The 25,952-nt window shown below is 42.4% G+C and overlaps 1 protein-coding gene across 1 annotated transcript in view; it reads right to left on the bottom strand.

Annotated features, from left to right (window-relative positions):
* Positions 1-25,952, bottom strand: part of adamtsl3 (ADAMTS-like 3) — a 162,250-nt gene that overhangs the window by 77,325 nt on the left and 58,973 nt on the right. Inside the window, exon 3 of the mRNA XM_071546546.1 lies at positions 5,491-5,618. Within this exon, the coding sequence (XP_071402647.1) occupies positions 5,491-5,618 (128 nt within the window). The remainder of the gene's footprint in view (positions 1-5,490; positions 5,619-25,952) is intronic.

The following is a 25,952-nucleotide window of genomic DNA, read 5'->3' as shown; positions in this document are numbered from 1 at the left end:
ACAGAACCTGAGCCCTGTGTGTAACGTGCCACAGCACAACGTTCCTCTCCCCCTGACAGCACGGACACGCTGTTAAATCCGTTCCACCTTGTTAGCAACAATAACAACACCCAATCTCTTGGTGTGTGTTAACTGCCACAAAGTGCACATTTCCACTGCCGGCTTACAATAACATTGGGCTAAACTGGTAGCAGCTCATTTGTCCCGGTGTAAAACAGGGCCGGCCTAATCTGCCATGTAGTGTAGATAGAGAGCCGAGGACCACACTGCAGCCATTCAGCTGGCTCCAAGGAAAACCAGGCAGCGAGACCAGCAAGGAATGTCTCCTTATTAATGAACCAATTAATAGCTTTCTCCCATTGAAATGCATGAATCACTCAACCATGGTGGGACACCCCCTGTGTGTGTGTGTGTGTGTGTGTGTGTTTGTGTGTGTTTGTGTGTGTTTGCCTGCCTATGTGCTAGCATGCATGTGGTTGTACGTGGGTGGACCGCGTTTTCAGGGTCTGGGAATGTCTACAGCTACGGCCATTTGTCTTGTCCTGAACTCACAACACTGACACAACCAGGCAGGTTCTTTCAGGACAGGCCACAGTAATAATGACGACTATACCAGGCGCTGTGCTGGAAATGTTACAGGAAAAATAGGACAATTTCATATAAATATAGTAAATGTCCATTTTGCTACTCTCTTGAGATAACATAGTGATTCAAATGCTGTATGTATTTTCAAATAACACAATAAATAGCAGCAGCGGCGGTTCTGGTTTAACGTTTCCCCTCTAAAGCTTCATCGAAGAAAATCCAAGGAAAAAGACGTCATAGTACTGGGCACACTGTTTGATTGACAGGTGATCTCTTGGAAGAGTGGTGCGGAAACACCACAGCAATGAGCGCTGAGCAACAAAGATGGAGACAAAATGAAAAATACCCCAGGATTAAGCACTTGGCACCAAAGATGGAGACAAAATAAAGAGAAACACCACAGCAATGAACACCTAATAGATAAGACGGCAACAAAATAAAAAAAACAAGGATTTTGTGGATTACCACTTTAAAGGAACATATCACCCATTCTTCATTATTTTTCACTTCTTTTTATCTTCAACATAACTAGTTGACCAAACGTGACAGAATCCACTTTGCTCCATTTCCATGATTTCTTTTTTCCGACGCTGCATGGATAATGGTTTGCTTTCCTCCAGCAACTTCATGAGCAAGCTATCACCCTAGCTAATCTTCCTGGGCGAGATATCAGTTTGAAAGATGTTCTCTTTGGTAATGAGGGGCCAAAAACATTATACAGGGTGTCTGAAAAGTGTGGGATGGGGATAAGGCAGAGTGTGTGGCGGGCTGGGTGACACATTTCCTAACCGATGGATAAGGAGGAGGCGGGTGGAGTTTGGCTCACACATCACCTGACTAGATTTTGCTGTCTGGGGCTTCCTGAAGGACAAAGTTTATTCAGTAAAATCCCAAACCAGCAGCATCTGCAGCTGTAAATTGCTGACAGCTGCCTTAAAGGATACAAGGAAACATGGTACTCCATTTGTACTGTAGTAGTACTGTAGTAGTACTGTAGTATTACTGCTGTCGAAGTAGTGTAGTAGTAGTGTAGTAGTAGTGATGTAGTGGTAGTGCTATATAGATATTCTTTGTTGAAAGATCACAGAAACATGGTTTTGCGTTGGCTATGTACCACTCAACACAGTGTAGCCTATGCTAAAGTGTTAGCATGGTGTCTATCACTCAACATAGTGTATGCTAAACTTTTAGCATGGAGCCTACTATCTTGATTTGATTTGATTTATTTGACATATCAAAAACAAATATATCTAAAATGTCATACACTGCGACAAATACATATTCATTTACTGTAAAAAAAAAATGTTGAGGATAACACAATAAAGTTAAAAGATAACTTATTTCTGTTGTGGTCCTCTTTCAAGTAATCACTCAACATGGTGTATGCTAAAGTGTTAGCATGAAGCCTATTATCACTCAACACAGTGTATGCTAAACTGTTAGCATGGAGCACCACAGCCAACAATCTACCGGGACACATGGATGATTTTGGTGTCTACCTTCTCATCAAGTAAGTTGGCCAACTATCTACCAAAACCTTGATGTTTTCATTTAAATTTGGCCCCAATGTTGGAGTGCAGACAGTTCACCTATCCACTACAGACAGATATTTCCTCTGGTTCTTCGATGTTGCTGACAGAGCGAGCGGGAGTCATCGTGCCTTTAAAGGGGAGAAGGAAACAAGAGTCTGGGACCAGAGGAGGCAAAGCAGTGGGCAAAGACAACCTTCGCTCCAAAAGAAACACTAAAGCCAGACATAAACTCAGTGTGTGTGTGTGCGTGTGCGTGTGCGTGTGTGTTTTTGTGTGTGTGGGCGTTGTGAACGGAGTTGGAGATTAGAGCACGTTTTATGTTCTCACTCTCATCATCCTCCACTGTCCTCTGTAGCACGTACACACACACACACACACACACACACACACACACACACACACACAGAAAGTCTGACTATATCAATTCCTCATCAGTGCAGTCAAGTAGACGCTCACACACTCTCATGCACACGCACAAAAACACAAAGACTCACACACAGAGACATCACACACACACACACACACACACACTACTCATTTCTCCAGAAAGTCCTCACTAATTATGTCCAGAAGTCAAACTGGCCCTCACCGGAGCAGTAGCGGGCGCACACACACACACGCACACACGCACACACCACGCACACACCACGTACACACACCCCCTCCCCTGTCCCAGTAGGCTCTGGCAGGTGTGCTGGCTTGTTCAGAGATGTTTCTCTAATGACTGGAGTGTGAATCTCCCAGTGCGGAGGAAGTCTGAACAAATCAAGACCCCAATCACTTCCAGACGCTGGGAGCTCTGATCAGAGTTTACGGAGACCGAGGCCACGCTCCGCCTGTCTGACTCAACCGCTGGGAGTCTTTAGACAGCTGAAGACATGGCATCTCATCAGACTTCAAACGGTCTGGAAAGATGCACGGGCCATGCTGATAAAACGCAGCTTTGACATATCATCATAGAGGGCATTCCAGTGTGCTGTAATTAGGATAATCTAGGGAAAGAAATGGAGGTGGATGTCATTTGGTGCGGGCTTTTAACCAAAGCATCTTAAAGTACTATCAGTCAGGGTTTAGATATTTCATCAAACCAATACATTAATCAAATCCTATCAGCTATATAATATATAGCTGATATTGAGTCAGATCTGGTCCAGTCAGTGTGGTCCACCTCTGATATGCAGTTTGATTGATTACATAATTATTATAAAACTGATCAATACTACACTGGTTTTTTATGGGAAGACCTTAACCTGAATTGATACTAAATTAGACATTTTGAGCAGATTTCACATGTATGCATGGATGTTTTATTGTTATTATTGGCAGTAGTAGTAGTAACAGTAGTAGTAGCAGTGGCAGTAACAGCAGTTGTAGTAGTAGTATTAGTAGCAGTAGTAGTAGTAGTAGTAGTAGTAGTTCATTATTCATCATTCATCAAAAAGTTGTGTCAGAGGCTTTTCCACCCTGACAAGAATAATTCTGGGGGGTAAACACTGAAAACTGTTTTTTTTTTATGTTTTGGCATGAAAATGGTCAAATTTATCAAGTATCAGCACAAAATATCAGATATCAGCAGCTACGATCCAAAAATATCTGTATTGGTACTGGCCTTCAAAAATCCATATCGGTCAAAGCTTAGTGCACATTCATTTTTCAGTGACTCAGTGACTCTAGAGGGAAACAAACCCCTAATCCTGACAATGTTCATTGTCAGTGGTTACATTACAGTAATCAGTATTTATTATGGAAAAAATGCAGGGGATTGTTGATTGGCGTGCAGAAGCGGTCAGGACGAAAACGCTAAAGCATCTGGATTAGCAACTTAAGGCCTTTGTCGACATGCTCTAACAGGGCCGATAAACATCTGGGTCTCAGCGCTGGTAACTCTACACCCCGCAGGGAGAAAAGCATTCCTCCACAGGAAGCATTCAATGGAGCAACACTGGTCCTAATATGACAAAACAGCACCATAAAATCACGTCCAAAGCAATCCCAAGGCCAGTTTGCATGGGTTATTTACTCTTTCTCTTTTGTTTCTCTTGAATGGGACGCCGAATTTAGCCCGTAACCACAAGATGCCAATTAGCCGACTTTAGCAGTGGCATGTGGTTTTATGTGTATTTTATTTATGCGCAGTAAAACTGTTCTTACTTATGACTTTGGCACCCATCGCAGCAGGAATTTCCCCAATGGCACAAGGGGAGATACTCAGGTTGAGTTGCAGTTGGAAATAATGGAGACAAATGCCTTGCCAGGAGGGTATAGAGCGATGCCACGGGGCACAGTCTGAAATAGATTGGCTGTGATGTGGAAGACTTCCTCAGCAAGCAACACTGCACAGCAAATTGCTGAGCAGAGACGGGCTCACAACAAATGTAGACACAGTTGGGTGGGATTGTGGCTTTTAAAACCAGCAGAGATTTAATGAAACCCACTCACTTAATGCATTTATCAGTATGAGGAAGATATAGACTAGACTGTACCCAGACGACTGTCTCCCCGGCTTCCCAGCCTCCCATCCACTGTAGTCCACAGAGACGATCTGGACTCTGTCATAGTTTCCAACCCATCTCTCTCTCTCTCTCTCTCTCTCTCTCTCTCTCTCTCTCTCTCACACACACACACATCAAACTGTGAGCGTTCATGAGCATGTGGTCATGAATGTTGATGTACATGTGTGTGTGTGGATAGCCAAGATCAAAATGTATCTTAAAAATTCCATATTCCTCCTCAGGAAATTACAATATAAATGACTAAATGCTGGTCAAAAGAATTATATTTCAGACAAATATAGGAATTTAATATTTAAAAACGAAAAATAGTAAGTACCTGTCCGTCTGTTTTTTGACAAGTTAACAAGTCATTGCACTGGCCGCAGGTAGGAAGTCATTACATGTCCAGAGTATTAGTTACTGTACAAACTGTGCCTTGTGTTTGCATGGGATCAGTGACCTAAAAGTAATTCCATGATTACCAAAGTCTCTTTCTGATTCCTCTAAAGGCTGAAAATATTGTGCACCTTCAGGACATGATCGAGTCTACTGGTAAAGTGATTGAACTGGAAACTCTACTTAACAGATATCATAACAATTCTACGGGATATCTCTCCCATGAATATTTTGTGCTTTGAAAAACGATGATCTGTGAGTTGAGCTGATGTGCTGATGTGCCCAGTTGACAGTTTTAGTCATTACGCAGTCTCATCAACCCCAATAACATGGCAGAAGTGTTCAAGTAGCGCTGTGCAGGGATCAGATCTTAGAAGTGGCATTCTTTTATCCGCCTTTAATGATCAGAGATCTGCCAGAAAGTATTTCCATATTTCAAAAGAAAATACTGTCAAATAGTGTCTTGCTAAGTAAATGAGGTTTACCCTCCGTTGAGGCAGCGGCGTAGTGAGTAGGAGGCTCCTCCTCCACAGGTTCGGGAGCAGTCGCTCCAGGACCCCCAGGCGTCCCAGCCGGTGTCCCTGTCCTCATCTGAGCGGGTCGTCCTGGAGGCCTGCAGCAGGACAACAACACAAAGATCACTCCATCAGAGAATTGGATGAAATATTCACATGCAGCGCACTTTAACACCAAACATGTTTAGAGCGTTATATTCAAACTCAGTTTACTCCTTTAGTTTGTTTGGCCTGGTGAGAACTGAAAACCTTCTATTCTCCAGAGAAGCGTTTTAGATATATGACCAAAGTACATTAGCACCCAAGGGACTAAATGAGGACACCAGTGTAACACCGTTTCTATGATATGCTCTTAATACGCTATGCTATTAAAAGTATTTGAGTGATAGTGGTTCACTAACTGACAAATTCTTGGGTTCGCTTCAGATTTTAATGAGATGTCATGCTGGTTTATTTATCACAAGCTCTATGGACTATCAGTGTATTACATCATGACAGGCTACCAAAACCCCATTTCAGTCAGAGACACTTACGTCAAAGGAGTTTGGACCATTTATAGCACAAGTGGTTATACAGTTGTATTTGGCAGAGAAGGCACTGCTCTTGAGGATGCTCCCCCAATGAATCCAAGCAGCGTGTCAGAGATTCTGCAGGGAGCGCAATAAACCCCCAAGGCATAGCAGACACATCATTCAATAATATGAAAACCAACATAAACCCACACAAAATCAGAGATAGCTTGCACCAGCATCCTGACGACTTGGGTCAACAGTGGCAGTGGCATGAATGATCAGCAGTGTGAGCTATCAGACTATAAAACCCGCCTCACTGACTTGTTTGAATGTGATTGGTGATTGAGACTGATGCCGATCAGCTGATGTGCTGTTTGGACTGGACAGCTGATAGGCGATCAGCTGATAGCTTGCACGGCTTCAGCGTTCTGCCTGACATAACGCGATGCTCCATTAAACGAGTTACTTGTGAATTCATGTGACTTTTGTTTACAAGCCCTGGTTTGCTTATAAGTGGGCAGTGTGCACCTAAACAAGCCAAGTACAGAAATGCAACAAGGCGTGTGATCGCACCATAAAAGTTAATGTGGTTTTCAAACCTATAGACTTTTTGCTTTGCTCCTAATTAGGCGAAGAGTTGTGACTACATTAAAGCTCTTGCATTTACGCATTGCTTTGGTTATGTTTCATATGGCAAAGTTTCAATCGAATCATAGTTTATCAACCAAAGCCACACGTGTGCAGTCATTTCCTTCATTAGTCAGAAATTTGGTGTGAGAAAGGACTTTCTTCTGAGGTAAAACTCATCCTTAAACCATAATCCACAGCGTGTTTAACCCATAATGCACTGTGTTTCCTGTAGTTGGACATTCTCACTCTAAATGAAGCTCCAGAGTTGGTTTGGAAACCAACTTCACAATAAGGTCTTGGTTCAATTGCTGTGTTTTCATATGACCAAAGGACCAATATGACCAAACTAAGAAGGAAACTGCTCCAGGGTTCAAAATCCAAGTCAGTGTGAAAATGCTCTAAAGAGGAATTCCTGCTAAAGCTTAGCCCAGGACAATGACGGCTTTATGCTCATTACGTCATTTTCACACAAAAAGGCTCAGACTGAACCTGAACCACGCTGGTCCAGACCATTTCTGTTCACACTGGACAGTTACAGCAAAAAGTTCAGCTCGGTCTGCTTTGCACTGGTTTGATAAAAAAGTATGAAGACACAATCAACTGACATGAACAGAGGATACACCTCACACACACTCATGCCTAATGACTAATGCAAGCGCATATTTTCAGCAAAAGTTCAATAATACCAAATGATATTCAGAGTCTGGGAATGTCTGAACCTTTCTTGAATCACATGGAATCAGGATGAGGTAACATGAGGTCTCTTAGGTCCTCTAACCAAGGGCTGCTGCTTATCCCAAGGGCCAGGCTTCAACTGAAGGGGGACTGTGCATTCGCTGGCTTTGCCCCGAAACTATAGAACAGTCTTCCTCTTGATATCAGATTGTCTGATTTGCTGATAATCTTTTTTAGACTTACTCCCTTGCTTTCAATGGCTCTTGAAGCTGTTATTTTTGCTGTTATGTTGTCTTAAAATTGTGTCTGCCGGTTTTCTGTTTTTGTCTGTGTGATATGTGATTGTATGTTTTTAATGCTAGTTTTTAGTGTGAAGGGTAACCTTGGTTTTAAAAGGTGTTATATAAAGTAAAGTAAAGTTTCAGATAGCATTGAACCTCTCAGTCCATCCACCCATTGTCCATACCTGCTTATTCCTATTCAGGGTCATGGGGGGACTGGAGGCTATCCCAGCATGCATTGGGCAGGTCACCAGTCCATCGCACGGTATTACATATACAGACACACACTCACATTCACACCTATGGGCAATTTAGAGTCTTCAATTCACCTGACCTGCATGTCTTTGGACTGTGGGACGCAAATACCCATGTGAACTCCACACAGAAAGGACCAGGACCAAGATTCAAACCCAGGACCTTCTTGCTGTGTTACCCTTAAAACTGGTTTGGAGTGTCTTGGTGGCTCAGCATGCCATTGTACTTGCGACGCATTTACAGTATGTCACACTGGCACTCTCTCTCATCTCTCCTGTACATCTCCCAGCGGCAGAAATGCTATGAAAATGATCTTTAAAAAATTGCTCTGAGACCAGCGTCTGACAGCGTAACTCCATCTCACCCGGGAAATCTAAGGCTTGGCTCCTTGGTTTATTGGTGTTTCAGTGGTGATTCTACCGCATGTTATCACATCGCCCGCAGGGAGAGAGCGCAGCAGACCAAATAGGAAACAGGGGATGGATTCAAGCGCCGCGAAAGAAAAGGAGGACCCAAGCTCCCGAACGTGCGAGCAAGCACTGTGGCACCGGCACATGAATACCAGCGAGCGGTGTTGTGTTCGCGGGGCTCCGGTTCACGGCTAGTTTAGAATAATTCAGCTATCCTCAACGTGGGGGTTAAGTATAAGTTGGCTGGGCGGAGAGCCATTAAAGGATTGGATTATCCGGCACAGTTTGAGATGCAGAATAACACTCTGCAGTTTCAAATACAGCTTATGAGGAAATGTATATGTCCCCCCAACCCTTGACACCATTTCTTTCAAGCAGCGGGGAAGCAGAGACTCTGTGGTCCTGCAGACGGTCAGATCTCAGATGTGGATTGTATCCGCCGAGACAAAATATTCCATGTAAAAGATCGTTCAGCAGCCAAAACCAAACTTATCAGAGAGAAAATTAAATGCTTCTGTGTATCCTCTGTGCCAAATGCCCTGAATCACTACAGTAAATAGCACTTACAAGGAGTAAATAACTATCTAATAAGCTAAAGCTGGCTGCGATGAGGAAAGAAGCAATGAGAGGCAGCCAAATTCAGTAGCTGCCAACTGATATCTCACATCATATAGGCTTTAAAAGTGCATTTACTCCCATAGTTGAGCACCAATAAACCGTTAATACTATAAAGGCCAGGCTGCTTTAAGCATTACAGCGTTAATGTCTGTAACCACCGCAGCCTTACAGACTCACTGTTATGAAACCATATGCTGTAAAATTAAAGTATGCACAAGGCCAAAACACAAATAGGCAATAGCCAGCACAATTAACTAAACGTTTAAAAGTACAATTATAACAAACTCGGTCTGCTGAGTTCTTCACGGAAAGCTTGGAACGCGCCTTCACGCACCGATTCGCCTTCTCTCTCGCCTTCGTCCACTCGACTTGCCGACACACGGCTTCATACGTGTGGAAATTGTTCCAGTAGAGTTTTTAAACGGTGCTCACTGTCGCGATGGATAAATGTAACGGTCGTCTAATTGTGAGCGGAGGGGGAGAGGAAGAGGTATTCACACTTGGCTACCAACCATCCTGAGCCAATTGTTCTGGCGCTGATGGGGGTATTTTGTTTGGAGGAAACTGTGAAAACTGCTCGTATCTATTCTTCAAGTCTATGAACAAATTTTGCAAAGGCAGGCATTTAGAGGCAGACTATTAAGGAAAAGTTGTCCAGAGAGTGAAACAGTCCAGCAGAGGAGCAGCTCATGCCGGAGGTCTGCCTCTGCTGAGGAATGGGCTGCCGAAAACGCTAAGTGAACCATCACTTCGCCCAGTGTGGCCGCCGAACAGCAGCAGCATTACATCATGGCTCCTATGATAGTGATATGTGTTAGACAAGTAGCCCGGCCCAGCCCGGCCGGGACGCCCCCCCCCCCCCCCGCCTCCCAGCCTCTCTCTTATCTTATCTGGTGTGTTAAAAGCCCAGATGAAAGAGAGGGAGGGGTGCAGAGAGAGAGAGAGAGAGAGAGCGGGTGAGAGAGAAAGGGAGAGAGAGTTTTTCCTGGCTGCATGTCACCAAAAATAGGAAAATTGGCTTCCCCTGGGTCAGTGATGTCACCGCAGACCCTCTGGTGCCAGAGAAAGAAGGAATCTTATGCTGGCGCTGCTGTGTGTGTGTGTGTGTGTGTGTGTGTGTGTGTTAGGGGAAAGAAGGAATACAATGAAGTATTTATGGAAAATAAGTCCAAGAACTGAGCCTTCTGAAGTGTTTTTAAATTGTGCCCTTCAACCCGCGTGTCATTGGACCAATAGTCAAAATATGTATTTATACAATTCACAGAAACTGTTTTTCCTGGAGAGACGCTAGAGCAGTCCCTCCACCAAAACATTTCTTGCAGTGTCAGTAAAACCCAGGGCGCAGGAACAAACTCTAATTCCTCTGACAATGTTATTTATGCCTGGTCAACCAGAATTAACATTTCTGACATGCCTCCGCAGGTTCCATTTCACCCTGCCTTCCAGAGCCGGATCACTGGCTGACCTTGGGTCTGGCAGAGCGAAACACTTTGCAGTCTTCAGCCTCGCCGCGCCGCGCCCGCCACAGACGGGATCGATCCCGGCGTTTTGGACCGTCGAGCGGTGCCGGGCTCCGCGTTCGTTTGCTTTTGTCTGCCTCCCGCGTCCAAAGAGACAGGCCGAATCACTAGAGAGGAATTAGACACGTTAGCACTCCGCTAATAGGATGAAACCACCTTTTGTTGTCGGGCTCAGCCGGCCAACAGCCATCACAGACCTCCAACAGTAATAACATCGGTATGAGGAGAATCTGTCCAGCCAAGGCTTTTTTGGCCCAGACTGCCGGCCCGGGCCTATTGTGTGAGCTCCGCATAGTTCAGTATCAGCAATCTGTGTCCACTCTGACAACCTAGATGACCAGCCCTGCCCATCAAAACACCAAGGGGAGGATCAGTGCGGAGCCTGGGACCGCAGGGGAATGAAAAGTAGATTTCAAGGCCACAATTTACTATATCAAGGGCACAAAGCGGTATGGGGTTCACACAAGATCGACCTCATGCCCTCGTTTTTGATTCATTTGAGTGCACAAGATCCATATCCGTCCCTCGTTCTGGTTGATTCATACCCTCATTTTCATTCAATACATTAACACATGCCCACAATTCAATTTCATCAAATCTGCACCTGTTTTTTTCCTACAGCGTGTGTTCAATTTAGCTCCTACAGCAACTGATTTTACTTAGTTGCTGTTAGTTAGTTGAATTTACTTGACTGCATTCATTTATTTAGTTTAACTGGCCTTATGTTTTTATGAATAAAGACATATTTTAATGAGGCTTTGGATAAAGTATAATGGATAGATGTGTTGATTAAATTTTACTTAAAGGAATAGTTCACCCAAAAATGAAAATTCTGTCATCATCTACTGTACTAACCCTCATGCCAGTTGAAACACAGGTGAAGTTTGTCCATATAACACACAGGGAGGCTGCAGCACAACTCCATAGCAGCCTTCTCCAAAACAGCTGAAGTCAGTGGGGACCAGTTCTTCAGAGTTCCAAAAAGACCTACAGTATATTTACACCATCACTTAGTGCAAAGCTTAACTACAGCTGATTGATTTGCAACAAATAATGGTGTATAGGTCTTTCTATTCACAGTGTGATTGTTTGGCTGTTTTTGTTTTGGAGCTCTAAAGAACAGGTCCCCATTGACTTCAGTTGTTTTGGAGAAGGCTGCTACCAAGTTGTGCTGGCAACCTCCCTGTGTGTTATATGGACTAACAAATTTCTGTCTTTCATTTGGCATGAGGGTGAGTAGATGATGACAGAATTTTCATTTTTGGGTGAACTATTCCTTATAGTAACTAAACCCCAAACCCAGATCTGTGTTAAGCCTGACATCTAATGGTAAAAAAAAAAGCATGCTACTGAAATGGCCATCTGTTATTGGCTGATCTTTGGTGCCAGGTGATGTTACCACCTGTTGTACTCTAATGAAGGTGACATTACCTGGTACCAAAGATCAGCCAATAGCAGATGGCCATTTCAGTAGCATGCTTTTTACCAGTAGATGTCAGGCTTTACACAGATTTGGGTTTGGGGTTTAGTTTCTCTTTTAAGAGTTATTAAGGCATTACTGACAACACAAGGTGTTATTATTAAAAAAGAAAATAAGAGCTAAAGTGCTCTACCATCCACATGTAGCCTGGATGGATGTTATAGAGCATCGGTCAACAAGGGGTTGGTGTGGTCATCTGGCTCTATATACTCACTTATTATGTGAACATGTTTTATATATACTCACATACTTTTTATGCAACTCAGGTACACATTCTGTAGATTGTACACAAGAGTTAATATTTCATTTTTCCCTACAGGACGGCCACTACCAGGTTCTGTAGATCAAAGAATAAGCATGCTTCATTCTTACTGATCATTTATTCATCCATTCATTCATCCATTCATTAGGTCACGCCTTCATTTATTCAGTCAATAATTCATTTATTGATTCCTTTATTTTTTCCATTCTTCCGTTAATCCCAAACTGCATCACATATTTGCGCTTTGTCTGAGAAGCCATGAAAACATGTACAAGTGCAAATCCTATTAGGTTGCTTCACACTCGATCTCCAGCAGAGTTTCGGAGCTGGTAAACAGACTTGCATCACTTGTTTGGTTGTAGCAGCTCATACAGAGTGAAAATAGCCAGCAGCATTAATCTCAGTTTGTGCACTGATACGGGAGTGTGTCTGATGGGATTATAAAAAATGTCTGCCTCTTGATATCACTATGAGTGTGTCTGAATGTGGATGCAATCTGCTATTTATGAAGTCTGTTTAATGTATTTTCAATTAGCTGACTTAGATGTAGGTGTGCATATTGTGTCCACTCTTGCATTTCTTTGCCATCTATCTATCCACATAGCCTGCACAAAAAAAGCACAAAAACTTTTTTATCTGCAATATTAACATGGTGTAAAAAAAAAAACATCTTGGTATCAGGTTTCAGTACTGGGGAATTTCTCTGATATCAATATATTATTTTAGTTTGGTATGTTCCTGGTATCAGCACCTATACTAGTACATCCCTACCAGATACTGTGCTTCCTTCTTCATTTTTATTAAAGAACTCTCTATCTCTATAGAAGTAGAAGAGTAGTTAGCATGAGCAGTGATAGCCACCATGGCTAACAGACAGAGAACAGAGCGCCACCTACAGAAACTCAAACTGCATCAACAGAAAATCCAAGGAAAAAGACGTCACAGTACTGGACTCACTGTTTGATTGACAGGTGATCTCTGGGAAGAGCAGAGCAGAAACACCACAGCAATGAGCGCTGAGCAACAAAGATGGAGACAAAATTAAAAAAAAATAAAAAAAACAAGGATGACCACTTTAAAAAATAAGATTTTGAAACTAGACTGAATGACTTAAGATGTTTTTTCTTGCAGTGTAGATACAAAACCTGGATCTGCTAAGCAGCTCTGACCTGTTAAATCTGTCTCATTCATATGGCTGGCAGGTTGGACTCTGGACTCATTATAAATGATTAAGCTCATTCCCTGGCTGATTGCATCGGAGGCCTCGCACTAGGAGACCGGGCCTCAAAATACCACGGAGAAGTGTAAAAACCAACTGCAACCGGCCTTGATCAACAATATACTGCGCTGTGTTCAGCTGTTTATCATGCCTGTGAGCGCTGTGTTTACCGACCACAGCCAATACGGGTGAGCGCCGCATACACACTCCAACCAGTCTCCACATGAGACTTGACAATGACATCATGTATAGCAACAGGACAAATAATAACAACCTATAAATGATCTAATGGCTCCGGAGGAAAACTGTGGATATTGAATCACACGGATGGAAGAGAAAGTTGGATCCGGCAGATATAACACATGTAACACATTCGAAGATAGCTTTAACAATAGGTAGGATCATCCACCAACACATTGCTGTGTATTTGAATTTTAAATTGAAAGTATCAAATAGGATTCTTTAGGCTTGTCAAGAAGTCAGAAATCCCTTCTATCTCGCTCTTATTCTATTTCTTTTTCCAGCTCTCGCTCTTACATGATCGTTCTGGTTGCTTGGTGATTAATGAATTGAAGCTTATTCTACACTCTAAGTTGCTGAGGATAAGAGTGTCAGCTAAAAGCCTAAAACGAAATATGTAAATGCGTGTTGCCGTTGTACATAAATGTTTTGTTTTTCCATAGGACTGAACTGAGAATTGATTATTGTAATTTCCTCGTAGCACTACTATTACTACTGTCCAATTATTCCACTGCAGAGTTAAGAGGGCTGCTTGCTGTTTCATCTCTCTTTCTCCATTACTGTCCAGCACTGCTAGAGAAGCCGTCCCTCTTCCATCACGTTTGAGGCACGCATGTTATCTAGGGCAGCGTGTGTGTGTGTGTGTTTGTATGCATGCATGTGTATGCATCGTGCATCCAGAATACAGATCTCCTGCCTTGTCTCTGTTAACTGACTCTCACCCAAGGAATAGAAAACGTAAAGTGAGAGCTTTAGTTTTCAAAATGCCAGGGGATGAATACCAGGCCAGTATCTGTCTCTGAGGAGTTTGATTCATTCCATTGTTTTTACAAAATGATGACCGTCATTTATTGTTTTATATTTCAAAATCACAGATGTTTGCATCCTGTAGATGTTGCTTGTTCTTTTAAATGCAGCCCACAAATATAATTAATAACCTCACTAGTATGCCACACTCTACTTGTGCTACATGCCAACAGTCATTATGTGGGAACAGATGTCATATTTTTCAAATTGCAGATTATCTCATTTTGGAAAGAAACTGTTTGTTCCCAATTTGACGCCAAAACGTCAGCGGGCTCCTAATCCAGCGAGCTCCGCTCATTACTCTCCTTGACGTGTGGGAAAAGGCTTGAGCATCTATTCTCTGTTTGAGAGACGATGATTTTACTATGCTGTACTGGCTCTGACAGACAGATGGATTCGATTACAATGCGCTGCAGGGTCGATCTTACACAGAGTTGGAGTGAAGCTGCAACGCCTACAGCAAATGAATTCTACCCAGGTCTCCGCCTATGAGTTCCCCTCGCTGGGGAAGCGCCGATACTGCTGCCACTTTAAGATATCACACTGACAACAGGCTAAAGTGGGATAGCACTGCTGGAGAATTTCCCCCCAACACTAAATGCTGACATTAGATTTAAAAAAACAGAGTCCAAGAAAACAGATTTTACTCTCTTCCTTTTTTCCGCACAAAAAGCCTGAGAGCTATCTAATGGAGGGAAATGGATTACATATCAATCTTTTGATGTTGAGTGACACCAAAGTAATGGCCTACGTCACTATCGCTCAGCGAAAGTAATGGAATTGGATTGGTGCTTGGTATCAGCTGATGGTAAATGTCCAGGGAATGAGTATCAGCGGTGAAAAGTGTTGTCAGTGCATCCATACAGTGCCGACCATCCAGCCAGCGCACTGAGGCGGTTCTGTTGGGCTCCGTCTTGCAGGTTATTGAGCAGGCAGAGGGCTTGCTGGGCTGCTTCCAGCTGTTTTGATGAAAGCACTGGGCTCATTACCTGGATGACAGGTGCCAAAGGAGCTCAGCATTCACACATGGACGCACACATGAACAGTTACACAAGTGCACACACATACAAACGCACACACACACACACACACACACACAGAAAGCTCTGTCCTGGCTCCTCAGCTGCAGCCCTGCCAAAGCAAACAGCTAAGCAAGAGACTGACAGGTCTGGTCTGCCTTAGACCGCTTGCCTCATCATGCTCCTTTTACAGCCAGGTATACACACACACACACAGACACACAAACACACGCACACACACACACAAACACTCCCACACACCCAAGCATGCACGCATGCACACATATCTCAAAAATCGTTTGTGGTTTTTTGCAAAACACCATTAAATATTCATTGGGTTGCTGCCAGTAATAAAAAAAGTGAGGAAAAAATTAGTGAAATCCTCCCACGGAAGCCCATACATTACTCACAAATCAAACAGGCAATTAAGCAGACAGTATAAGCACTTTACACAAACAGTATAAATCATTTTCTGCTTCCTAATCAACACTTAATCCCTGGGTTCTCGCGGGAAAGCCTTAATATCAAATCCACACACATAGCCCAGGGCTGGTTTGTCCAAAAGCATCGGACCAAATTCATGTTCGACCCATTGACTCCAAACCGAACAAAGATCGAGGTTTGAATTCTATCCCTGCAGGCTGAGACCCTGGTCACCAACGCTGAGAGAGTTGAGAAACAGCAGAGGGATTTGAGGTTTGTAAGATGAGGCATCTTCCTGGATCCTTTCTGACTTCCTCATCCACAGCACCGGCCAATTCAGTTTATCATTCTCCCCCAGAGACATATCAAATATCAGCGGAATCTAATAAAGCACTGACTCTTAGATGAACCGCAAGACAACCGTGTCTGACCAGCTGCATGAATAGAATGTCAATGTTTTCAGTAAGAAACTTAATTGTTCAGTCAATAACTGGTCATTCTAAAGCTGAATTTATTTTTCTACTGCAGCAGTTTGAGCTATACTTCTGAAAGCAGCATCAGTAAAAAAAAGCTTGAATCTGTCTTTTTCCTATTGCTTTAACAATGCATCTAGAGTGATTCAGCCTCTTGTGACATTACAGTAACTTAAATAAATGCTGTGTTTGTGTACCATGCATGAATGCTTGCATGCACACGTGTCTTCACCCTCTTTAAATTAAGTTTACTGTCATGTGAACTAGGGTTGTCAAAAATATACTTACTCCATACTAAAAATTTGAAGCGGATACAATACTCATTTGCAACAGTGTCGATACCAGCAGTGCTTTCTCTTAATGAACAATCTCCGCCTCTACTAGCCACACACACACACACACACACACACACACACTCTACACCGCTGCCCACAGCCCCTCCTCTCACTAGTAGCAGTCAGCTGGGTTGTTGCCTCAGCCAGCAAACAATGCTACAGAGTGTTGCCGACGAAGGGGGTTAACACGTCAAACTTGGCAAAGCCGACACCCCAGTCTATATAAAGAATTTCAAGAGGTTAGCCAAAGCTCCCGTTTCAACATCACTGAAGCATTAAACCTTTATCATAAATGTTAACGTACCCTGCACATTAGCCATTTTAGTTTAGCTAGCTAACCAAGCTACATTGAGCTAGCTAACATAATCGTAAGGTTGCCAGATGCCCGGTTTTCAGATGCATTGTCCGGGTCCGGTCAGAAGGCTCGACCGGACGTTGAAATGTCTGATTTAAAATCATTCTGTCAATAATAATCCACTAATTCTATCCCTGCTGATTTTTCCCTATCATTGGTGAGTATCTGTTGCTTCAACAAGCTAAAAGCGTTCTGATGACTGATGACTAGAGCAGGGGTAATCTGCTGTGTAAGTGCAAAGTTGGAGGACAGGACCTTGCTCCACTTTTCCCTATCTGTAATGGCTGGAGCCCAGTAGCTCCTCAGGCTGCCCTCACATCTGTGCCCAGTCACAGACATTATCACCCTACTCTCAAGACCAGCCTGAGAGAGGAGTTGGACAGCTGTGCTCCTCAAGTTGTGATTGGTGTACCTCCTTGAAAGCCCGGCTGCCTGGCTGATTTGGGGTAACATTTGCCCAACGAAATTGTGCCCCATGGGCTCACGAGCCACACTGCTTGTCTGTTCAGTAGCTGTTGGTCTTTTTTTAGTGGGTGGAGGCAGAAAGCTTTAGCGTCAGGAGGGCAAAGGGATAAATACTTTTTAAAACTGGCAACGGGGCAGTTTGGATTGTCAGGCTCAGCGAAGATGCACCCCCTGTAATTTTCTTTACATGGATCTTTGGCATCTTTGTGGTTCTTGGTCTCAGCGTTGTGGGCGAGAGAAACGTACTCATTGCCATTCTCATCCTGTTTCAAAATAAAAGAGTCTCTTGTTAAGGCTCGATTGCCCTCTTTGCCTCGTCTTGCCAGTTGCAGCTGTACCTCGAACCACAGTTTTCGGACCAGTCTGCTCGCTATGTTTGGAGACAGCACCTCTGAACACCTGAGGAGCCGCAAATCTGTAGCTGAGATGGGGGGTCCAGCTCTTTGTGTCTTTTAACCTCTCTTGATTTTTCTGCGCTGTTTTCTTGTTCTCTTTTTCTTTTCTTTACTGGGGACAGTTCAGCCATTACCCATGAATCGAAAGTTTCGTGCTCTCCAAATATATTAAAATTAATATTAGAAAAATCTTCCATGGTGTTTTCTGATGGAGTAACGGAAAGCTAACGTTTTTTTGCCACAGGGTGTCGCAAATGAGCTGACGTTGTTACATTTAAATTAACCGTTAAATTTACCGGGCTTCTTTCTGCGGATTGATATGATTGGACGTGGTCCTCAAGAGTCTATGATCAGAACTGCGTCCATAGCAACAGTCTGTTATTCATAGCAGTGGTCTTCTATTCAGAAATAACAGACCGTAGAATGCCGTAACTGACCAATCAGAATCGAGTATTCAACAAAGCCGTGTAATAACAGTCTATGCTGCAGAGGTCAGGAGGTAATATGATGTTTAACATGCTTGTATAGTATAAGCCCACTCCCCCTCAATAATAAAGAGCAAATCATGACGGTGATCGACACCTGTCAATCAAAAATGTGTTGTTTGATCTCAGACAACTTTAAAATATTGCTTTCATGTTAAAATATATTATATTTTAACATTTTAACAACATAATATTTAAAAAAAAATATTAATATTAAAAATCTATTTATATGCCTCTTAATGTGTTGTCATTTTTTTCCCCTGTGGCATCAAAAATGGTATTGAATATCGATATTTTCCTGGGTATTGTATCAGAGTTAGAAATTCTAGTATTGTGACAACCCTAATGTGAACAGATGCTCATCATTCTTCCCTCTACTCGCTTCCCCTAGCAACTGGGGTGGAAATGGACCCCTAAAGAAGCAGTTCAGCAAGCGCAGTCAGCGTGAGCGGCGAGCACATAAGCACATGCTCGAGCACTTACACGGGGATACTGTAGGGAAAGTGCAACAGGGTCGTGGAGACTTTGGTCTGGAACAAAGCAACACCATTAGAGAAGAGGAAGCTGGTAGTGGAGCTAATACATCACTGTGCGTCGCCAGGGGGAAGCGGCATGGTGTGCCAAAACAGTTTCTCAAGCTAATCATGGACAACGGATGAACTGGGAAAGAGTACAGAGGAAGAAGCTTAGCTGGAAAGAACTTTGGAATATGGAGGATTAGATTAATTATTGGAGCAACCTGTGATGTGCTGCCATCACCCCAAAAACCTCAAACTACAGGGACTATGGGGAAGACCCCACGCGTCCTCTATGTTCAGGAACAGCAATGCTCAGAGATATTCTGTCGAGATGCAAAGTTGGTCGCGCCTAAGGATGATTCACTTGGTAGCATAACCAAATGTTGAAGCCCTTGCAGCAATCCAGAGTAAAAGAACATAAATTACTTTTTAACTGTTAGGAGAGAGCCCTGAGCATAAAATTGGATTTGAATGTGGAGACAAAGTGTAAGGGAAAAGTTATCACTGAGTAGACACAAGTTAGAGCAGCTAGGTGAAGCTAGAGATTAGGGAATTCAAGAAGTCCCACCAGAGATAGTCAACACTACCCTAAGATCTGTCTTCATGTTTGGCTCCAACACCGAGCAAGCTGTTAGAACGATGTGCTAGATGAAGCATATGAAAGGAAGAAGATTAGATAAACTGAGAGTTTGCCCTGTGGAAGTCGGGGTGCCGTGGATTTTTAGCTATATTCACTGCTAGTTTACTCAGGGAAATTGGGATTCGTGGTCTGGGATTATGGCAGATCACAAAGGCAGCTTCTGAAGCAGCGGAAAAGATCAGAAGTCAGACACCGGAAAAGACACCAGTTGGGGTCCAAAGCTGTTAGCTTAGACAGCTATTATTTATTTTGTTTTATATGCCTGCCAGCTCTTTGCCCACAACGTTATTTGTGAAAAGTGAAATGTTCAGCTGTTGCACTTGCATTTTATTTATGGATTGATGGATTCAACATAATATGCTATTTTTTGGGGTAGCCAGTCTATAGGCAATGTGTTCCTGTGTCTTGTAGGCAATTGCTATTAAGCTATTGACTATTATTAGGCTATTTCAAAAGCTATTCTGTTCTTGTTGCTCTTAAGTCTTTTAAAAAATAAATCAATAAACAAATCACCACGGTAACACATTAACAACAGGCCTGTGAAGAGGTAACGTTAGTCATAAAGCGTAAACTGTCGAATATGGTGCTGCTTTGACCTGACACAATAGAAGCAGAGAGATGAAGATATTGGTTATGATTTTTCTTTAGGGGCCAAAATATATAAAACATAATACGCTATTTATTTGATGGTAAGGTTTGCGCTCTATCATGGCAGAGAATGTGAATATGTTCCAGGTAGAGTCGCTGTCCAGTGCTGAAGTCTGTAAGCTGCGCTGCCCAGTGCTTCCTTTCATGGCTCATAAGGACTGTTTTACTAAAATAAAAAAAATAAAAAATTACATTTTAAATAAAGTGTTTGCTTGCTGACTAAAGCAAGACACCCACTGATCAGCCTATATCAAAATTCAATTGCAATAGCTGGATTTCAACCAGTAGAGGTCAGTCTCCATACGTATTTATAACGCAATCTGTAGAATGCAACAAGTTCGTGCTAAAATGTCAAGAATTGGACCTGAATCCATGGACAACACTACTAAATACCCAAATGCGGTTTTCAGCTGAAAACAGTGTTTTTGGGGTTTAGTTACTCTTTAATTGCTTTAACTTCAGGTCAATTCATATCTTTCTTGTTCATCTACATCTAGGTCCTCGGCTGCTTTTGGTTGGTGCAGAGTCCTGAAGAAGTGGCAGTAGACTCTACCTCTCCAAATCCCTTCCACCCACTTTCCCTCAGACACTATGTCACTAATTCCTCTCTTTTTCCCTTCCACAAAATCCTCTCTTTCTTAAAAACTAGCTACTCTCTGATAACCCCCCCACCCGATAAAAAAACCCAATACAGTCCTTACAAGCCCCTACAACCATCGTCTATCTCTTATTCGTCTATCACAAAGCTGTAACCATCCACACCTCCCTGCTGTAGGAGTATATGTGCACCACCCACACTGCTGCTGACACATCTCTTATTTCCAGAATGTTTCAGCCTCCCTAACACAGTCATTGGAGAGCATTTTCATTTCATTTTAACTACATTTTCGAGGTACTATAATTAGCGTCACACTGCGGTTCTTTCTTCTCCCCGGGACACTTTTTGTAATTTCCCTTTTCAAAGAGCTGTTGAGATATCAACAGCCTGCAAAATAGCAATTTTGCTCTTCATTGACTTTTAATTATATTTCAGCTCCTAAGCAGCAAACAATCTGTTCGTACCTGAGGAAATTAGCGCGGGGTACTTGATTTTGAGTTTGTGTGTATGCGTGTGCGTGTGTGTGTGTGAGAGAGAAAGAGGGAGGGAGAGGGGGAGCGAGAGAGAGAGAGAGAGAGAGAGAGGGAAAACATAGTCTAGTGAAGCTGGTTAGGGGAGCCTCGAAGGGCTGCAATAATAATATTTGTCCATTTACATGAGATGCGAGAGAGCCTTGATTGAAGAGTGATTCAGCATAGATGCATCCATTCATGTACATGTCTACATATGCTCTATTGATCCTGATCTACATATGGCTGGTACAAAATTGCCTTGGATCATATATTTAATAATATAAGGATAATATATGGAATACTAATGTATAATATGCGGATATATATAATACTGCAACCGTGCATTCACACTGCGAGCAACACAGTCAGCCAGTCACCAGAAGGCCGAAAACAGTTGGCCACAGCTGAACTTCTCATGGTCATCGGCCATCAGCAGCTCATCAGTCTTATTTCCCTGCTGATGTGATTTATGTTTCATGAACAGTAGTTCTGCCTGGACAGCGCAAAATGGATGAGATGCTGATTCAAGCCTTTCAAAGCTTCCCAGTTCTCTACAACTTTTATTTGAAAGACTACAGAAATAAATATCTAAAATGATGCTGGGAGAATGGCTGCATCCATCGATGATAAGCTCTGATCTGTACGAAAGAGTAAATATATAATATTTTGAGAATGAAGTCAAAACATTTTTGAATAAAGTCTAAACTTTTGAGACAAAAGTCAAAATAAACTTTTGAGGAAAAGTCTAAATAAGCTTTTGAGAGAAAGAAAATGAATTGTGAGATTAACAAACTTTTTTCATAGCCTACTTAAACACATGCTGGGGTATACTGTATGACTTTCAGTTTCAACAGTTAGACTACATATGTACTCACCATCTGTGTTATGTAGCTGAGGAAGTCACATACTTGCCGAGTGCCTGCATTTTTCACTTATTTTTCTTAAAAGTTCATTTTGACTTTTTTCCACTCAAATTTATTTTGACTTAAATCTTCAACTTTAATCTGACTTTTTGCTGAAAAGTCTTTTTCAACTTTTTTTTCTCAAAAGTTTATTCAGAAAAATATCATACAATATTTTTTCTCCCTCCAAAGTGGCCCTAATATTATTCTGTACTAATACTCTTTGGTAGATATGTGATCTCTTGCATGGCACTAAAAATCATTTATTTCTTATCTCCACAGGACAAAAAAATAATGAGAAACAGTTTATCAAAGTGTGTCCAAATTAAAGAGGAATTTTAAACACTCTTTATTTTCTCTTTATTCTCTAGTCCTTCACACACACACACACACACACATCGCGGCATATACATTCACACGCATACTTGTACAGTACACGTTTACACACACAGAGAAACACACTCGGCCGCAATCACAGCCGTCTCCTGATGGAAAACATCTTTCATTTTCAATATTTACATTGGCCTGCGAGCGCTCCTTTCATCCAGTCACTAATAGAGCTGGTGCCGTACTACAGCACATCCGAGCCTATAGCCAGCGCTCCCTCTGAGCCGCACAAAGGGTCCGGGCTCCGCGGCACTGCCAAGAGATGAAATACCTCCGAGCTTTGAGAGGAGATGTCATACAAGGTTACAATACAAAAGCTTAATACACAGTCCGGCCTACACGGCTACGTCTCTGTTTACCTCATTTCTGAGCCTTGACAATAACGACCGCTGAATTATGTGCTGCTTGGACTTCTACTGTATGGAAGGAAGCGAGTCCAGAGTCTGGACGGTCCCCGCGGCATATTTGTGGCTCTTTCTGAATGTGAGAAAAGGATGGTGGGAGTTGTGTGAAAATTGGCAGCTAAGGTGTGGAGATGCATAGTTCAAGTTACATTTCCCCCCTATAATACATCTTGTACTTGTTTTTATTATTTAGATATTGCTCAATAAAGAACGGATGTAATTTGTAGATAGTGAGTTTCTGCTGTACACCATGCCTATCAGTGTGCACACAGCACTGTAGTAAAAATCAATTGAAAAATAAGCTATTTGTTGTTTACTGTCTCACCAACTCCATTTCCATCACCAGTGTAAGTGGTAATATGTGAGATTCTTGTTTTTTTTTTTAATTTTGTCTCTATCTTTGTTGCTCAGCGCTCATCGCTGTAGTGTTTCTGCACTGCACTTCCCAGAGATCACCTGTCAATCAAACAGTGTGTCCAATACTGTCATGTCTTTTTCCTTGGATTTTCTGTTGATGCAGTTTGAGTTTCTCTTTTCTTTGTCTGTTCAGCTGTGGTGGCTAACGCTGCTCATGCTACCCAGTTCTTCTTCTGTTTATTCCAAACAAACTGGAAACGTAAAACACATCACTTCCTGTGCACCAGAAGACACCGGGTGTTTAGAACAACAAATGGGAAAGCTTTCATAAACTGGGAAGCAAAACGGACGTATTTATTCTAAAATGGAGGTTTGTTTGGTAACACTTTATTTTACTACCTTATAAATCCCTAATAATTACAAAATTGTTACTCCTTAATTCCCGGACTAGTTACACGGTAATTAGTGACCTGTAAAATAAAGCGTTACCGGACTCTCACAAAACAGCCACATTTAGATTAAATATTTATTATATTGTTAGTAAGAGAGGTAAAGAAAATGTTAATGGCCAACATATATTCAATTCCATCCATTCCATTACACTTTCACTGCCTTAGGCTACAGTTTAGTCAGAGTGAGCACACGCACATCTCAGGTGCTGAGTCGAAATAGTTACTAGACTCTGTGGCAGCTCCCAATATTTTGCTTAATTTATTCGACATGAAAAAAATTACAACGTTTCGAGCCCTCACGGGCTCTTCGTCAGGTAGGTTTTGCAATGAATCAGACAGGTTCAGGTGTTCCTCATCTACAGAATGGATATAGGTCCATTCTGTAAATATAGGAAGAAATATTCTGGATATAGGAAGAAATATGCAGAGAACTTACTACGACACACGGAGCGGACGGACTCCCTCATGATTGTCAACTTAATGGAGAAGGACCTTCAAGAAGGGTTTATCTTTTGTCCCAACTACTTCTTGTAATCCTTTTGAAACCTATATAGACTTTCAGAAATTCTTCGGAACACTGAGGCTAAAAGAATTCTTTGCCAACATGGGAGAAAACGACACTACAGGTGTGGAGATAAACACACAGCAAATAGAACGAATTTCAGAAGTAAATCTAATTTCATTCCTCCCAAGAATAGAAATGCATTCTTAGAAACATTCATTGGACTGGTGGAAAAAGATGTCCAGGCAGCAATAGTGTCCAACAAAGGGAGATGGAAGCTCTATCAGTTCTTGACAAAGACGAGTCTACTGTAGTGAAAAGTGCAGACAGGGGGGGTGCCATTGTACTCCCAAACTACCACAAATTATGAACTACCAACTGAATGATGCCACCTTTTATAAGAAACTACAGGGTGACCCCTCAACATCAATCAAGAAACACATTCATGAACACTTGGAGGGAACATCTCAGGGTACCACTATTCTACACCCTCCCAAAGATTCATAAAGATCCCATCAACCCAAAAGGAAGACCTATAGTGTCTGCAATAGGCTCAGTGACAGAGAACATCTCAAAATACATAGACTCTTCCTTACAACCCTGTGTTCGGAGATTACCTTCTTTCATCCTTGATATGACAGACATGATCAAAACTTTGAAGGGAATAAAGGATAAAGATGGCTTTGACCTAATGGTCACTATGGACATTGAGAGCCTATATAGTAATGTTCCTCATGAGGGAGCACTGGAGGCTATCAAATGGTACCTGGACCAGAGGGAACAAGGTGCTATACCTACAACCTCCTGCATCACAGGATTAGCAGAGTTGGTCTTGAAGAATAACTACATGGGGCCCTATTTAAACGATCCATGGCGCATGGTCTAAAGCGCATGCCGCAAGTGCATTTAGGGCGTGTCCAAATCCAAATTGCTAGTTAAACGACGCACAATGTGGGCGCAAAGTAAGGCGCAAGGCGCAAAGGGGTTGTACTAAGTCCCTTAATTAATCATAGGTGTATTTTGGGCGTAACATGAACTCAACAAATCAGAGTGTCATCTCCCATTCCCTTTAAGAGCCAGGTGCGCTTGCACCTTGGCGCATTGCTATTTAAATGGCGGATTCGGCAAGTTGGAGAAACGAACGGTTTTCTGCTGAGGAAACGGATCTGCTCGTGCGCGATGGCGATGTGTGTGTGCATCGGGTAGGCCTATGTTGTGTGTCGGGTGAAGGTAAGATGCCTTTACAGTTTATTTTCATGACTTTTTGTTGGGCTGTGCTTTTTACATATTTACTGTGTTGTTTTTCTTGGTTGTAGGTTGCGTATTTAGCAATTGGCAATGTGTGATGATGGTTAACGGGACATGTACGTTGCGCACGGGTCACGTAGTTTTTGGCATTTGGCATTGTGTAATGGTGAAAGCATATGGCAATTTGGCAACAAAATACATGTCAGGAACGAAGTAAAGTGCAAATTTTCATAGTAGATGATCCTATTTTTCTATTTTGCATGGTAACGTTGTATGTTTTGTTAGAGAGAGAGAGAGAGAGTGAGAGAGAGACGCATCTTACTATCTCAATAATGCGGCCTTTAAATAGCAGGAAAATACTGCGCCAGACTTTAGCCCAGGTTTTTGTTGGTCAATGGCGCAATC

The sequence above is a fragment of the Centroberyx affinis genome, unplaced genomic scaffold (assembly GCF_046629955.1).
Source record: "Centroberyx affinis isolate AG114_WGS23_722 - 3 ecotype Tasmania unplaced genomic scaffold, CSIRO-AGI_Caff_v1 ptg005310l_1, whole genome shotgun sequence".
NCBI lineage: Eukaryota > Metazoa > Chordata > Actinopteri > Beryciformes > Berycidae > Centroberyx > Centroberyx affinis.
This window is presented reverse-complemented; position numbering and strand designations above follow the sequence as displayed.